The sequence below is a fragment of the Odocoileus virginianus genome, chromosome 3 (genome assembly GCF_023699985.2).
Source record: "Odocoileus virginianus isolate 20LAN1187 ecotype Illinois chromosome 3, Ovbor_1.2, whole genome shotgun sequence".
Taxonomy (NCBI): Eukaryota; Metazoa; Chordata; class Mammalia; order Artiodactyla; family Cervidae; genus Odocoileus; species Odocoileus virginianus.
Window position 1 is genome coordinate 681,902 of NC_069676.1, and position 15,615 is coordinate 697,516.

The following is a 15,615-nucleotide window of genomic DNA, read 5'->3' on the forward strand; positions in this document are numbered from 1 at the left end:
TTGCTAAGAATGACTCAATAGCAAAAAATTTTAAATATAGGAGACTTTGAATGTTTGAGATTCTATTTACTATGATATAAAGATTGCTTCTTTTCAAGATAGCTTATAAATCAAGATACCTAATAAAAGCAAGTTATCTTTTCACTTTAGCCAGTACAGTGACTAGGTATGAAGTTGTTACTTTTTTAATAAAAATCCTGATTTAATACCATAAAGGAATTTGGATAATTTTCATGTGTACATGGCTGATCATTTATTTCCTCAGGTATTTGGTTATGGAATTAATGGATGCTAACTTATGTCAGGTCATTCACATGGAGCTGGACCATGAAAGAATGTCCTACCTTCTTTACCAGATGCTCTGTGGTATTAAACATCTACATTCAGCTGGTATCATTCATAGAGTAAGTAGTGATACTGTATTGGTTTTCTCCTTTTAATCAAAATCATTTTGTTATTGTAATCTTCAGATACAAAAGAACGTATTTTTTAAAATTTGTCAATGTTGAAAATCCAAATAAACTTTGGGATCATGTTACTTTCTCAAAGATTGTTGAGGTTAGAAGACATTTGTGGAATGCCTGGTTTGCCTGGGCCCATCTGAGCCACCCTGGGTGAAGATATGAGCCAGCTGCCCAGACTCATATACATAAAAATGCTTTTTTTTTTTTTTAAGTTTTTATTTGGAAATAACTTAAAACTTAGAGAAAAATTGCAAGAATAAGACAAAGAACTTCCAAATACTATTTACCCAGATGTCCCTGCTGTTAATAGTTTTGTCATACCTTAAATATTGTTTTTAGTGCAAAGAATTTGAATTTGGGGCGGGGGGAGAGTTAAAGGCCAAGTAGTATATGATACAGTTGCTCTAGAAGTTTTATATGAGTTATCGCCCAAGTATTCATTTCTTACATCATAAAGTTCTACCACTCCAGCATCCCAACCATACTGGTAGGAACTCTTGGAAAGGCTCCAGGCAAACCTCTTGACTAGGTCAAGGCTGGAATTTGAGTGATGGTGTTGCGTGTCAGGGAGTACATATTTAAAAACCAGAGAGAGGTTCTCTAAGCTGGTTTTATGAGCTTTTGTTATTTTTTTATTTGTACCACTGTGTAAACAATCATGATAAAGTTTTTGTTTGTTTCTTTGTTGTTTTTTGTTTTTTTTAGCAACTGAAGTATTGAGTGAGACAGGAGGCACAGATAATAGTAGTTTTATTGAAAGGTTCTTAGCTTTCCTTAAATAGTTACTGTACTGATTTTGTTGACTGTCTTTTGACACTATGTTTCAATAGCAAAAAGTTGTATTTTCTGTGAACTGAAGTCTGGGGGGGAAGAAGTGAGACAAGAACAATGAAGCCTTTTCATACACAAAAGAACAGAGAGATTTTTGATGGTATAGTAGTAGTAATTCTTTTGAATCTGTTGGATGGTTCCATCACAGCCGCTGAAGGGAGGCCTAACACAGTAGCAGAGCCCACCGCTCAGCGAGGGCCAAACCCTTGCCCCTTGTAAACGTGAGGTCTGAGGCCTGAGTGCGGCCTGCCGCCTGAGACCAGCCCCGGCCCTCCCAGTGCCTGCTGGGGGCCTGCCGCACAGACTCCTGGCCAGTCTTCAGTCGTTTAAGTAATCGCCTTTGCTGCTGCCATGTGGTCAGTTAAGATAATATAAATTCAGTTGATGAATTTGCTTTAAAAATAGTGACACTAGTCATTTTAATTAAAAATAAAGATTTCCTAGCATACCATTCTATTTCTTTTCCTAAAATATTCACAGACCTTTATATAAATTAAGGCACTCCTAATTTCTCTTAAATATGTATTAAAGTCTTGCCTGAGAATAAGTTCTCAGATAATTAGGCTTCATTATGTTAAGCTTTACTAATTCCACACAGGCAAACAGTTTGCCTTGCTTGTGTCTCCCCTCTTGGGCCCAGACATACATAGGGAAGCAATATCCTCTCGTCCCAGGGGTGGCTTGTGAGAGCTGTGGCATACATGTGCCTCTGTTAGGTGATGTCTGGTCCCTGCAGTGCAGGCCCACTCCTGCAGACCAGAAAGTCACATAGGGTCAAGGAAGCTTTTGGTTTGCACAGCATGATTTCGCCAGCCACCTCTCCATCCTGTCTGTCTCCCCACTGGCCCTCCCTCCCCTTGTCTTACACCTTCCTGTTCACACATTAGTAGGACTGCGGACTTTGTGCTTGCTTGAAAGCACCGTGTGCACATTGTGGGGAAGGTAGATAAGGCCCCTGTTTGCACACCCACCACTCCTCCAGGTCCCAAGAGGTGATCAACCACAGTTACCCTTTAGCGTGTTAATGGTTTCCTGTGAACTTTTCCTGTCCTTTTTTCTGTATATGATACCATAGATGAAGAAGGAAATGGCAACCCATTCCAGTATTCTTGCCTGAAGAATCCTGCAGACAGAGGGGCCTGGTGGGCTGCTGTCCATGGGGTCACACAGAGTTGGAGACGACTGAAGCAACTTAGCATGCATGCATGCATTGGAGAAGGAAGTGGCAACTCACTCCAGTATTCTTGTCTGGAGAATCCCATGGACAGAAGAGCCTGGTGGGCTGCCGTCTATGGGGTCGCACAAAGTCGGGCACAACTGAAGTGACTTAGCAGCAGCAGCAGCATATAGACAAAGTGTGGTCCACTGGAGAAGGGAATGGCAAACCACTTCAGTATTCTTGCCTTGAGAACCCCATGAACAGTATGAAAAGGCAAAAAGATAGGACACCGAAAGATGAACGCCCCAGGTCGGTGTGTGTTTGTGTGTTAGTTGCTTGGTCATGTGTGACTCTTTGCAACCCCATAGACGGCAGCCCACCAGGCCTCTCCATCCATGGGATTCTCCAGGCAAGAACAATGGAGTGGGTTGCCATTTCCTTCTCCAGAAGGAACTATAGAAAGAAAGAAAGTGAAGTCGCTCAGTCGTGTCCAACTCTTTGCGACCCCATGGACTGCAGCCCACCAGGCTCCTCCATCCATGGAATTTTCCAGGCAAGAGTACTGGAGTGGGTTGCCATTTCCTTCTCCACCCCAGGTAGGTAGGTGCCCCATATGCTACCGGAGATCAGTGGAGAAATAACTCCACAAAGAATCAAGAGATGGAGCCAAAGCAAAACAACACCTAGTTGTGGATGTAACTGGTATAGAAGCAAGGTCCACTGCTGTAAACAGCAATATTGCATAGGAACCTGGAATGTTAGGTCCATGAATCAAGGCAAACTAGAAGTGGTCAAACAGGAGATGGCAAGAGTGAACATCGACATTTTAGGGATCAGAGAATTAAAATGGACTGGAATGGGTGAACTTAACTCAGATGTCCATTATAACTATTACTGTGGGCATGAATCGCTTAGAAGAAATGGAGTAGCCATCATAGTCAACAAAAGAGTCCGAAATGCAGTACTTGGATGCAATCTCAAAAACGACAGAATGATCTCTGTTCGTTTCCAAGGCAAACCATTCAATATGACGGTAATCCAAGTCTATGCCCTGACCAGTAATGCTGAAAAAGCTGAAGTTGAACAGTTCTATGAAGACCTACAAGACCTTCTAGAACTAACACCCAAAAAAGATGTCCTTTGCATTACAGAGGACTGGAATGCAAAAGTAGGAAGTCAAGAAACACCTGGAGTAACAGGCAAATTTGGCCCTGGAGTACAGAATGAAGTAGGTCAAAGGCTAACAGAGTTTTGCAAAGAGAACCCACTGGACATAACAAACACTCTCTTCCAACAACACAAGAGAAGACTCTATACATGGACATCACCAGATGGTCAACACCAAAATCAGATTGATTAAATTCTCTGTAGCCAAAGATGGAAAAGCTCTATACAGCCAGCAAAAGCAAGACTGGGAGCTGACTGTGGCTCAGATTATGAATTCCTTATTGCCACATTCAGACTGAAAATGAAGAAAGTAAGGAAAACCACTAATCCATTCAGGTATAACCTAAATCAAATCCCTAACGATTATACAGTGGGAGTGAGAAATAGATTTAAGGGACTAGATCTGATAGACAGAGTGCCTGATGAACTGTGGACGGAGGTTCATGACATTTAACAGGAGACCGGGAGCAAGATGATCCCCAAAAAAGAGAAATGCAAAAAAGCAAAATAGTTGTCTGAGGAGGCCTTACAAATAGCTGTGAAAAGAAGAGAAGCAAAAAGAAAATGAGAAAAGGAAAGATATTCCCATTTGAATGCAGAGTTCCAAAGAATAGCCAGGAGAGATAAGAAAGCCTTCCTCAGTGATCAATGCAAAGAAACAGAGGAAACCAATAGAATGGGAAAGACTAGAGATCTCTTCAAGAAAATCAGAGATACCAAGGGAACATTTCATGCAAAAATGAACTCAATAAAGGACAGGAATGATATGGACCTAACAGAAGAAGATATTAAGAAAAGATGGCAAGAATACACAGAAGAACTGTACAAAAAAGATCTTCACGACCCAGATAATCACAATGGTGTGATCACTCACCTAGAGTCCTACATCCTGGAATGTGAAGTCAAGCGGGCCTTAGGAAGCATCATTACAAACAAAGCTAGTGGAGGTGATGGAATTCCAGTTGAGCTATTTCAAATCCTGAAAGATGATGCTGTGAAAGTGCTGCACTCAATATGTCAGCAAATTTGGAAAACTCAGCAGTAGCCACAGGACTGGAAAAGGTCAGTTTTCATTCCAGTCCCAAAGAAAGGCAATGCCAAAGAATACTCAAACTACTGCACACATGTACTTTCTTGCACGCTAGTAAAGTAATGCTGAAAATTTTCCAAACCAGGCTTCAACAGTCTGTTTTAGAAAAGGCAGAGGAACCAGAGATCAAATTGCCAACATCCACTGGATCATCAAAAAAGCAAGAGAGTTCCAGAAAAACATCTACTTCTGCTTTATTGACTATGCCAAAGCCTTTGACTGTGTAGTCACAATAAACTGGAAAATTCTGAGAGATGGGAATACCAGACCACCTGACCTGCCTCCTGAGAAATCTGTATGCAGATCAGGAAGCAATAGTTAAAACTGGACATGAACAACAGACTGGTTCCAAATAGGAAAAGGAGTATGTCGAGGCTGTATATTGTCACCCTGCTTATTTAACTTATATGCAGAGTACATTATGAGAAATGCTGGACTGGATGAAGCACACGCTGGAATCAAGATTGCCTGGAGAAATATCGATAACCTCAGATATGCAGATGATACCAGGCTTATGGCAGGAAGTGATGAAGAACTAAAGAGCCTCTTGATGAAAGTGAAAGAGGAGAGTGGAAAAGTTGGCTTAAGCTCAACATTCAGAAAACAGACATCATGGCATCCGGTCCCATCACTTCATCGCAAATAGATGGAGAAATAGTAGAAACAGTGTCAGATTTTATTTTGGGGGGCTCCAAAGTCACTGCAGATGGTGACTGCAGCTGTGAAATTAAAAGATGCTTATCCTTGGAAAAAAAGTTATTACCAACCTAGACAGCATATTAAAAAGCAGAGATATAACTTTGCCAACAAAGGTCCGTCTAGTCAAGGTTATGATTTTTCCAGTAGCCATGCGTGCATGTGAGAGTTGGGCTATAAAGAAAGCTGAACACTGAGGAATTGATGCTTTTGAACTGTGGTGTTGGAGAAGACTCTTGAGAGTCCCTTGGACTGCAAGGAGATCCAACCAGTCAATCCTAAAGGAAATCAACCCTGAATATTGATTTGAAGGACTGATACTGAAGCTGAAACTCCAGTACTCTGGCCACCTGATGCAAAGAGCTGACTCATTTGAAAAGACCCTGATGCTGGGAAAGATTGAAGGTGGGAGGAGAGGAGGACAAGAGAGCATGAGATGGTTGGATCGCATCACCATCCAACCAATGGACATGAGTTTAAGTAAGCTCCCGGAGTTGGTGATGGACAGGGAGGCCTGGCGTGCTGCAGTACACGGGGTTACAAAGAGCTGGACATGACTGAGCAACTGAATTGAACTGAACTGAACTGATACCATAGGCATAGATACACACGTTCAGTTTTGCTTACTAAGATGGTTTCAAACTAAACATACAATTTAATAACTTGAAAAATAAAACAGCCATAATCCTACCACTTTTATGCTGTATAATTAAAAGCAAATGGAAAGGAAAGTCCCCCAGCCCTCCACTGTCACCCAAAAGAGGCCATTGATGGCATTTGGGTGTTTTCTTCCTGACTTTACACTGATACATCTTACTTAGGTAATACCAGCATATCTGTTTATACTTATGTCCTTTATAACTTATATTTTTAAAAAATAGGATCATCTTGTATATGATTGTCCTGCAACTTGCTGAATGAGTTGGTCAATCTGTTTTTTTATTTTTATCAAGGATAACTTATTAAAAAGGAACCCCCACTTTCTCCCTCCTATTTCTCTCTCCCCAGAAGCACTCATTCAGTTCTTTTAGCTGTTATTTTGGTGTTTATCTCCATATCTTGAAATAATATGATTAAGTCTCTGTTTGTTGATCTCTCTTCAGTTTGGGACATAAGGTACTGATTTAGCTCTCTGTCACTCTCCTGTCCTCCCAGTATAGTTACAGTATAATTGGTTTAGATCAGATGTCAGTTTTACATCATCAGGGCCTATAAACACTTTTCATAGTTAAGCTTACATTTATACCATGATTATATTTCTTTTCCTTTCAACTTTTTGTCCCTAGATTTAACAACACTTGTCTTTCACTTGTTAGAGTTGGTCTTTGTTGTTTGGTTGAAGGAGGAAGCAGTTTTCCATGTCTTTGCTGCTAATTAAACCCTACGCTTTCTGCCAGATGGTCTAAGTGTTCTCTTGCTGCAGATGGCTTAGCTGTTTCATTGGTTTGATAGTCTTGTGGAACCTCAGCCCTGCTCACATCTGGACTGGCCACACCCATACCTGATGCCAAGGCCTTATCCTGGCCTTGCCCCAGCACTTTTCTGAGGATTTCCTTCACCTCTCTCTGCTTCATGACCCCCATCTCTCCTTTGTTTTGGCGGGACATATCTTCCAATAGCCTCCCCAAAAGTGGTGCATGGAAAGTAAAGTTTTTGAGGTCTCAGATATCTGAAACTCTTCTTCTGCCCTATCACATGATTAATGATTTGATTGGATATAAAATTCTTGGTTATAAATCAGTTGCCCTCTGAGGTTAAGTACTGTACCACTGTAGTGTAGTGTTGTATGGCTTTTGAACGTTCTGATGCCATTCTTATTACAGATCCTTTGCAGATGCCCTGGTTTGAGTTTTGTTTTTAATCTCTGGAAACATCTTTTAAAGTTTCTTTATTTCTTGTATTCTGAAATGTTATGGTGATATGCCTTCATATGGAAATTTTTTTCATTAATTGTGGTGGGCACTTCAGTCTGGAAGGACATGCCATAGAGTTCTTGGAAATTTGTATTATTTCAGAATAGAAATGTGTTCTTTATTCTGCTTTCTCTGAAGTACCAGTTAGTTGGAGCTCTTTTTTATCTTTAAAAGTTCCTTTTTATAACATTTTGTTCTTTTTTTAAATTGGAATAGGATTGATTTACAATATTGTATTAGTTTCAGGTGTGCAGCCTAGTGGTTTAGTATTTTTGGAGATTATATTCTATTATAGGTTTGTTATAATATAATGGGTATAGTTCCTTGTGCCGTACAGTGTATCCTTGTTGCTTCCTTTATATATCTTCCTTATATATGGTAGTTTTATCTGTTAATCCCAAACCCCTAAATTGTCCCTCCCCTCTTCCCTCTCCCATTTGTTAACCACAAATTTGTTTTCTATATCTGTGAGTCTGTTTGTATTTTGTATATATATTTATGTGTATCATTTTTTAGATTCCGAGTGATTGATATCATATAGTATTTGTCTTTCTCTGACTTATTTCACTAAACATAATATGCTCTCGGTCCATTTACATTGCTGCAAATGGCAATATTTCATTCGTTTTTATGACTAATATTCCATTATATACACACACACACACACACACATATATATATATATGCTTAGTCACTCAGTCATGTCCAACTCTTTGCCACCCTTTGGACTGTAGCCACTGGGCTTCTCTGTCCATGGGATTTTTCAGGCACAAATACTGAGTAGTTTGCCATTTTCCTCATCCAGGGGATCTTCCCACCCCAGGGATTGAACCCACATCTCCTGCATTGCAGGCAGATTCTTTACCTACTGAGCCATCACAGTATGTATGTATATCTACATACAATCATACAACACATCTTATTCAGTCGTATTATTAGACACTTACTTGGGTTGCTTCCATGTCTTGGCTGTGGGAAATAGCATTTTCTTCTTGCATGAAGGCACTGTCATCTCTACAAGGCTAGAATTTCTTTGAAGTTTTTTTTCTATTAAATGATAGTTTTACTGTTACAGAATTGTGTTATTTTCTGTTGATCAATCATGATACAATGGTATTAAGCAAATACACATAATCACAATAATAAAAGATGTTTACCAGTTTTCACAATCAATATCCAGACCAAAAAAAAGATAATTACAATTGCAAGAAATATGGTTAACCTAAACAATATAAGATAATTACATACGATTTGGAGGGGTTAAGTAGAGTAGTGTGGTAAGTCAAAGTGTGTACATGCACATGTTTTCATCCACCCAGCTGGTCTATGTCTTTTGGTTGGTTCATTTAATCCATTCACATTTAAGGTAATTTTCAATATGTATGTCTATATAGTCAAAACTATGGTTTTTCCAGTACTCATATATGAATGTGAGAATTAGACCATGAAGAAAGCTGAGCGCCGAAGAATTGATGCTTTTGAACTGTGGTGTTGGTGTTGGAGAAGACTCTTGAGAGTCCCTTGGACTCCTAGGAGGGCAAACCAGTCAATTTTAAAGGAAATCAACCCTGAATATTGATTGGAAGGACTGATACTGAAGCTGAAGCTTCAGTACTTTGGCACCTGATGTGAAGAGCTGACTCATTGGAAAAGACCCTGATTCTGGGAAAGATTGAAAGCAGGAGGAGAAGGGGACAACAGAGGATGAGATGGCTGGATGGCATCACCAACTCAATGGACATGAGTTTGAGCAAGCTCTGGGAGTTGGTGATGGACAGGGAAGCCTGGCGTGCCGCAGTCCATGGGGTCGCAAAGAGTTGGACACTCCTGAGCAACTGAACTGAACTGATGGTCCTAGTACCATTTTCTTAATTGTTTTGGGTTTATTTTGTGTAGATCTTTTCCTTCTCTGTGTTTCCTGCCTAGAGAAACTCCTTTAGCATTTGTTGTAAAGCTGGTTTGGTGGTGATGAATTCTCTCAACTCTTTGAAGTATTTGTCTGTCTGTTTGTTAGTTGTAGCCACACCATGTGGTGTGTGGGATCTTAGTTCCCTGAACAGGGATTGATCCTGTGCCCTCTGCGTTGGTAGCACAGACTCTTAACCACTGGTCTGCCAGGGAAGTCCCCTTGACGTTGTTTTTCTTTTTTTTTTTTTTAATTGCTACCTGCATTGTTTTTTTTTCCCGTGAGGTTTTTTTGTTTTGTTTTTTTTAGTATATTTGGTCTCTCACTGTTGTATGTGAGGCTTTCTTCAAATGTCTTGTGACTTTTTGTCACTGGTCCTATTTAAGACTGAAACATTAGAAGGCCGAGTGAAAGTGCCTCAGCTGAGATTGTTGAATGAGAGGTTTTTTCCTAGGGCAGCAGGTAGCCACGTGTCTCCATTTTCAGATCTTTTCTCTGGACATTATTTTCCTAGAAAAAGGCTCCGGTCTCTTGACTGAGGGAGAGCAGCCTGGTTGCTGGTATGAGAGGCTGTGTGGAGTCCGGCTGAAATTCTCATGTGGCAAAGTGCAGACCTTCACTACAGTGCCCTGTCTTCAGGCTGGGCTCCTAACCCATGCCCTTGCTGTGCCTTATACCAGCAGATCTGTTGGTATTGTGCCTGAGGCCTGAGTCTGGAAACTTGGTTTTGGGTCTTGTAGATAGTAGGCCAGTGGAAGTGAAGATGTGAGAGTTGGACTGTAAAGAAAGCTGAGCGCCGAAGAATTGATGCTTTTGAACTGTGGTGTTGGAGAAGACTCTCGAGAGTCCCTTGGACTGCAAGAAATCAAACCAATCAATCCTAAAAAAGTCAATCCTGAATATTCATTGGAAGGATTGATGCTGAACCTCCAATACTTTGGCCACCTGATGTGAAGAGCTGAATCACTGGGAAAAAAAACCCGATGCTAGGAAAGACTGAAGGCAAGAGGAGAAGGGGATGACAGAGGATGAGATAGTTGGATGGCATCACCAACTCGACAGACGTGAGTTTGAGCAAGCTCTGGGAGTTGGTGATGAACAGGAAAGCCTGGCGTGCTGCAGTTGGACACAACTGAGCAACTGAACTGACTGATGAGAAGTGAAGAAAGAACCACAACCTGTGGGGATCTGAGAGGTCTGCCTTGACCTTTCTGCGAACCTTCCCCCCCACCTCCATCCCCTACAAATCCCTCAACATCCTGCTCCCTACCCCATCCTGCCTTCTGCAGTACTTGTCATTCAATTCCACAGCCCTTTCCAGAGTTGTGGCCCACATTATCTCACTGTGGGCCCCTCACTGGGGGTGGGATTACTGCAGTTGGCCAAGATGTTTATTCCTGTGTGCTGACTCCCATCCCCATGGAGCACATGAGGTTTTTCACTGAAGGCGTTAGTGTGCCATGATGGCCTTAGACATGCAGGAGGTGCGGGGAGAAGGCCTCTGAGGACGAACAGAAAGAGGGAGTCAGAGGAGGTGGGAAAGCTGGCAGGGGACGGCACAGTCTGACCCTTTGGTGCAGAGAGGGTGTGAAGAAGGGTTGGAAGCTGTCTGTTAGAGGAATCCAGTGTCACACAGGAAAGGACCTCCTTCTCCATGCGGTTCCTGGGCAGCAGCCGCTGTGGGACTTGTGGCCTTGTCGTGAGTGGAGGGGAGGGTTAGGGCCCCTCAGCGGGGTGTCTGTCAGTTGCACGCCCACAGTAGAGAGACGGACAGGCATCTTCATGGCTACCACTGTCCACCCTTGTCCTTGTCAGCTCTGCTTGTGCACACAGGTCAAGAGCAGCCGCCTCAGGCTCCTCAGGAGCCTCCCTTCCTGAGGGGAAGAGACAAACCACAGACCCTTTCACCAGGTTGACCTCGGAGCCACAGCAGGTCGTCATTCTCTGCATTGTTCATCCTGAAGTGTACAAGTCTGGTGGTCCAAAATGGACCACGGAGTCCATGGACCCACGCAGCAGTCATCTTCCCAGTCCTCAAGTATGTGATTGGAACTGATACACTTGACAGTTGGTACTCCTGGCAGATTGACCCCTGCATTTGTTCTTTGGTCTAGAGTTAAGAGTCATCTTGATCGGAAGGCCAAGTCGAAACATGAAACTGCTGCCCTCAAGATGGTACATCAAAAATGTTGTTGAACTCTGGAGATGGGGGAGAGTGGAGGAGATTACTACCACCATTAGAACCTAAAAATGTCAGGGGGTGGTCCCTCCTAGCTCAGTTTAATTCACTAGTCCAGCCCTTGAAGAAACTAGGTGGATGCTAGAGAGTGTCGACCCCCGAGACCGAGCTGACCAGGGGTCCTGATTTTAGCTGCTGTGCTGGACATGGTGTTGTTGCCAGAGCAGATTAATAAGGCCTCAGCTGTGTCATATGGTCATTGATTTGGTGTGCATTCTCCCATACTGATTAGAAAAGAGGATCAGAAACCTTGTGAGATGGACAGCAATCTTCTTTCACAGTTTTGCCCCAGGCTTGTGTCATAATATAGTTGGAAGAGATCTGAACCAGTCTCCATTTATTAGGTAGCCTCCGTGACCACTCCCTACCACCAGCTGGGGGAGGCATGATGTTGTTTTGAGTCTTTGACTTTCATTGTCCACTTAGAACTTATGCCTAACACTTCTCTAAACGTCTCGTTAGGCTCCTGTCCCCAGACACACTCACCCAAGTGAGCGGTCATAGGTGCATGTGAGGAAATCGAGTCAGTGGACAGTTGGAACACGTCTTCAGTCGGCGGGTTCTGGATGGAGAACTGATGAGGAGTGGCACCCTCGGCCTCGACTGCTCTGCTTCTGCCCTGTTTGTTGCGGGTGTTCTGTATACCCTTGTTGGCTGCCCCAGGGCTGCCATCACCATGCTCTGCATCAAGCCCCCAGATTTAGGTGTCGTTTGTATTTTACTGTGTATTTCTTGTTTTCCTTGTTTGGGATGGTTTTCAGGATTTGGAGGGGCAGAATTGTCTTTACTCTGCCATCTGCAGACTAGAAATCCACTTCATTAGTGGAAAGCTGCTTCTGGTTGTGTGTGGAGACTGATGCGAGAGTGGCAGTGCACGTGGGGAACCCTCAGAAGCCCCGGATCTCTCTAGGCACCTTCCATTGCCTCCCAACACGGCCACCTCTACCATTCCGGCCAGGACAACAACCCACACCTTCCCACAGCTTGATTCCACAGGTTTGCATTTGACTGGCATAGTTGTCCAGCAGATGGCAGTAAGGTCCATCTTTACTTGGATGGCAGTTGGTCCAACAAAATCAGTGCAAGAGGACACTCTTCTGACAAGTAGAGGTGACTGGCATGAGCATTTTTTCCAACCACACAGCAGTTCATCAGGCTGGATGACACTACTCTGATCATCCTTGTTCGTGTGGCTGTGTTAGTTCAAGGCCAGGCTGGATTTCAGCGACTGCTGGGTGGTCAAGTATGTTGTTAAGTCATGTCGCTAAGTCATGTCCAGCTCTGCAAGCCCGTGGGCTGTAGCACGCCAGGTTCCTCTGTCCTCCACTATCTCCTCTAGTTTGCTCAAATTCATGTGCATTGAATCAGTGGTGCTATCTAACCATCTCTTCCTCTACCACCCCCTTCTCTTGGTTTCAGCCTTTCCCAGCATCAGGATCTTTTCCAGTGAGTCAGCTCTTTGCATCAGGTGTCCAAAGTATTGGAGTTTCACCTTCAAAATCAGTCCTTCCAGTGATTATTCAGAGTTGATTTCCATTAGGATTCACCGTCTCATCTCCTTGCAGTCTGACGGACTCTAAAGAGTCTCCTTCAGCACTACAATTCGAAAGCATCAATTCTTTGCCGCTCAGCCGTCCTTATAGTCCAACTCTCACATCCATACATGACTGCTGGAAAAACCATAGCTTTGATTATATGGACCTTTGCTGGCAAAGTGATGTCTCTCCTTTTTAATATGCTGTCTAGGTTTGTTACAGCCTTCCTTTCAAGGAGTAAGCATCTTCTAATTTCATGGCTACAGTCACTGTCTGCAGTGATTTTGGAGCCCAAGAAAAGAAATTTTGTCACTGCTTCTACTTTATCCCCTTCTGTTTGCCATGAAATGATAGGACTGGACACCATAATCTTAGTTTTTTTATGTTCAATTTCGAACAAGCTTTTTCACCCTCTTATTTCACCCTCATCAAGAGGCTCTTTAGTTCCTCTTCACTTTCCCCATCAGAATGATATCGTGTGCATATCTGAAGTTCTTGATATTTCTCCTGGCATTCTTGATTCCAGCTTGTGATTCTTCCAGCCTGGCATTTCCATGATGTACTCTGCATATAATAAGCAGGGTGACAGTATATAGCTTTGTTGTACTCCTTAACAAATTGGGAACCAGTCAATTGTTCCATGTAAGGTTCTGATTGTTGCTTCTTGGCCTACATACAGATTTCTCAGGAGACAGGTAAGGTATTCCCATCTCTTTGATAATTTTCCAGTTTGTTGTGATCCACACAGTCAAAGGTTTTAGCATAACCCATGAAGCAGAAGTCGGTTGTATTTTTGGAACTCCCTTGCTTTCTCCGTGATCCATTGAATGTTGGCAATTTGATCTGTGGTTCCTCTGCCTCTCTGAAACCCAGGTTGTACATCTGGAAGTTCTCATTTCACATACTGCTAAGCCTAGCTGGAAGGATTTTGAGCATAACCTTGCTAGGATGTGAAATGTGTGCTGTTGTATGGTAGTTGGAACGTTTTTTGGCATTGCCTTTCTTGGGGATTGGAATGGAAACTGAACTTTTCCAGTCCTGTGGCCACTGCTGAGTTTTCCAAATTTGCTGCATATTGAGTGCAGCCCTGTAACAGCATCATCTTTTAGGATTTTAAATAATTCAGCTGAAATTCCATCACCTCCACTAGCAGTCCTAGTAATGCTTCCTAAGGCCCACTTGACTTCACACTCCAGGGTGTCTGGCTCTAGGTGAGTAACCACACCATCACAGTTATTCTGGTCATTAAGATGTTTTTTCTATAGTTCTTCTGTGTATTCTTGCCACCTCTTCTTAATCTCGTCTACTTCTGTTAGGTCCTTAATGGTAAGCACCTTCTGTCCTTTATCATGCCCATCCTTGCATGAGATGTTCTCTTGATATCTCCAGTTTTCTTGAAGAGATCTCCAGCCTTTCCCTTTATGTTGTTTTCCTCTATTTCTTTGCATTGCTCATTTAAAAAGGCCTTCTTATCTCTCCTTGCTATCCTTTGGAACTCTGCATTCAGTTGGGTCTGTCTTTCCCTTTCTCCCTTTCCTTTATTCACTTTTGTTCTTTCCTCAGTTATTTGTAAGGCATCCTCAGACAACAGCTTTGCCTTCTTGCATTTCTTTTTCTTTAGGATGCTTTTGGTAACTGTCTCCTGTACAATATTATGAACCTCCATCCATAGTTCTTCAGGCACTCTGTCTAGCAGATCTAATCCCTTGAATCTATTCATCACCTTCACTATCTAATCATAAGGGATTTGATTTAGGTCATACCTGAATGGCCTAGTAGTTTTCCATACTTCAGTTTAAGCCTGAATTTTGCAAAAAGGAGCTTGTGATCTTAGCCACAGTCAGCTCCAAGTCTTGTTTTTACTGATTGTATAGAGCTTCTCCATCTTTGGCTTCTAAGAACATAATCAAATTTTGTTATTGACCATCTGGCAATGTCCGCGTGTAGAGTGGTCTTTTGTGGGTTTTTGAAAAAGGGTGTTTGCTATGACCAGCACATTCTCTTGGCAAAACTCTGTTAGCCTTTGTCCTGCTTCATTTTGTACTCCAAGGCCAAACTTACCTGTTATTCTGGGTATCTCTTGACTTCCTACTTTTGCATTCCAATCCTCTGTGTTGAAAAGAACATCTTTTTTTGGTGTTAGTTCTAGAAGGTTTTATAGGTCTTCATAGAACCATTCAGCTTCACCTTCTTCAGCATTACTGGTTAGGGCATAGACTTGGATTACTGTGATCAAGATTGCTGGGGAAAATATCAAGAACCTCAGATACGCAGATGACACCACCCTTAAGGCAGAAAGTGAAGAACTAAAGAGCCTCTTGATGAAAGTGAAAGAGGAGAGTGAAAAAGTTGGCTTAAAGCTCAACATTCAGAAAACTAAGATCATGGCATCCGGTCCCATCACTTCATGGCAAATAGATGGGGAAACAAACAGTGGAAACAATGACTGACTTTATTTTTCTGGACTCCAAAATCACTGCAGATGGTGATTGCAGCCATGAAATTAAAAGACGCTTACTCCTTGGAAGGAAAGTTATGACCAAGCTAGACAGCATATTAAAAAACAGAGACATTACTTTGCCAATAAAGGTCCATATAATCAAAACTATGGTTTT

General features: G+C 42.4%; 1 protein-coding gene across 4 annotated transcripts in view; it reads left to right on the forward strand.

The window, feature by feature from the left end:
- Positions 1 to 15,615, forward strand: part of MAPK9 (mitogen-activated protein kinase 9) — a 67,065-nt gene that overhangs the window by 33,408 nt on the left and 18,042 nt on the right. For all 4 annotated transcript variants that reach the window (XM_070460553.1, XM_070460574.1, XM_070460563.1 and 1 more), the window contains exon 5: positions 266 to 404. In XM_070460553.1, coding sequence (XP_070316654.1) covers positions 266 to 404 — 139 coding nt within the window. The remainder of the gene's footprint in view (positions 1 to 265; positions 405 to 15,615) is intronic.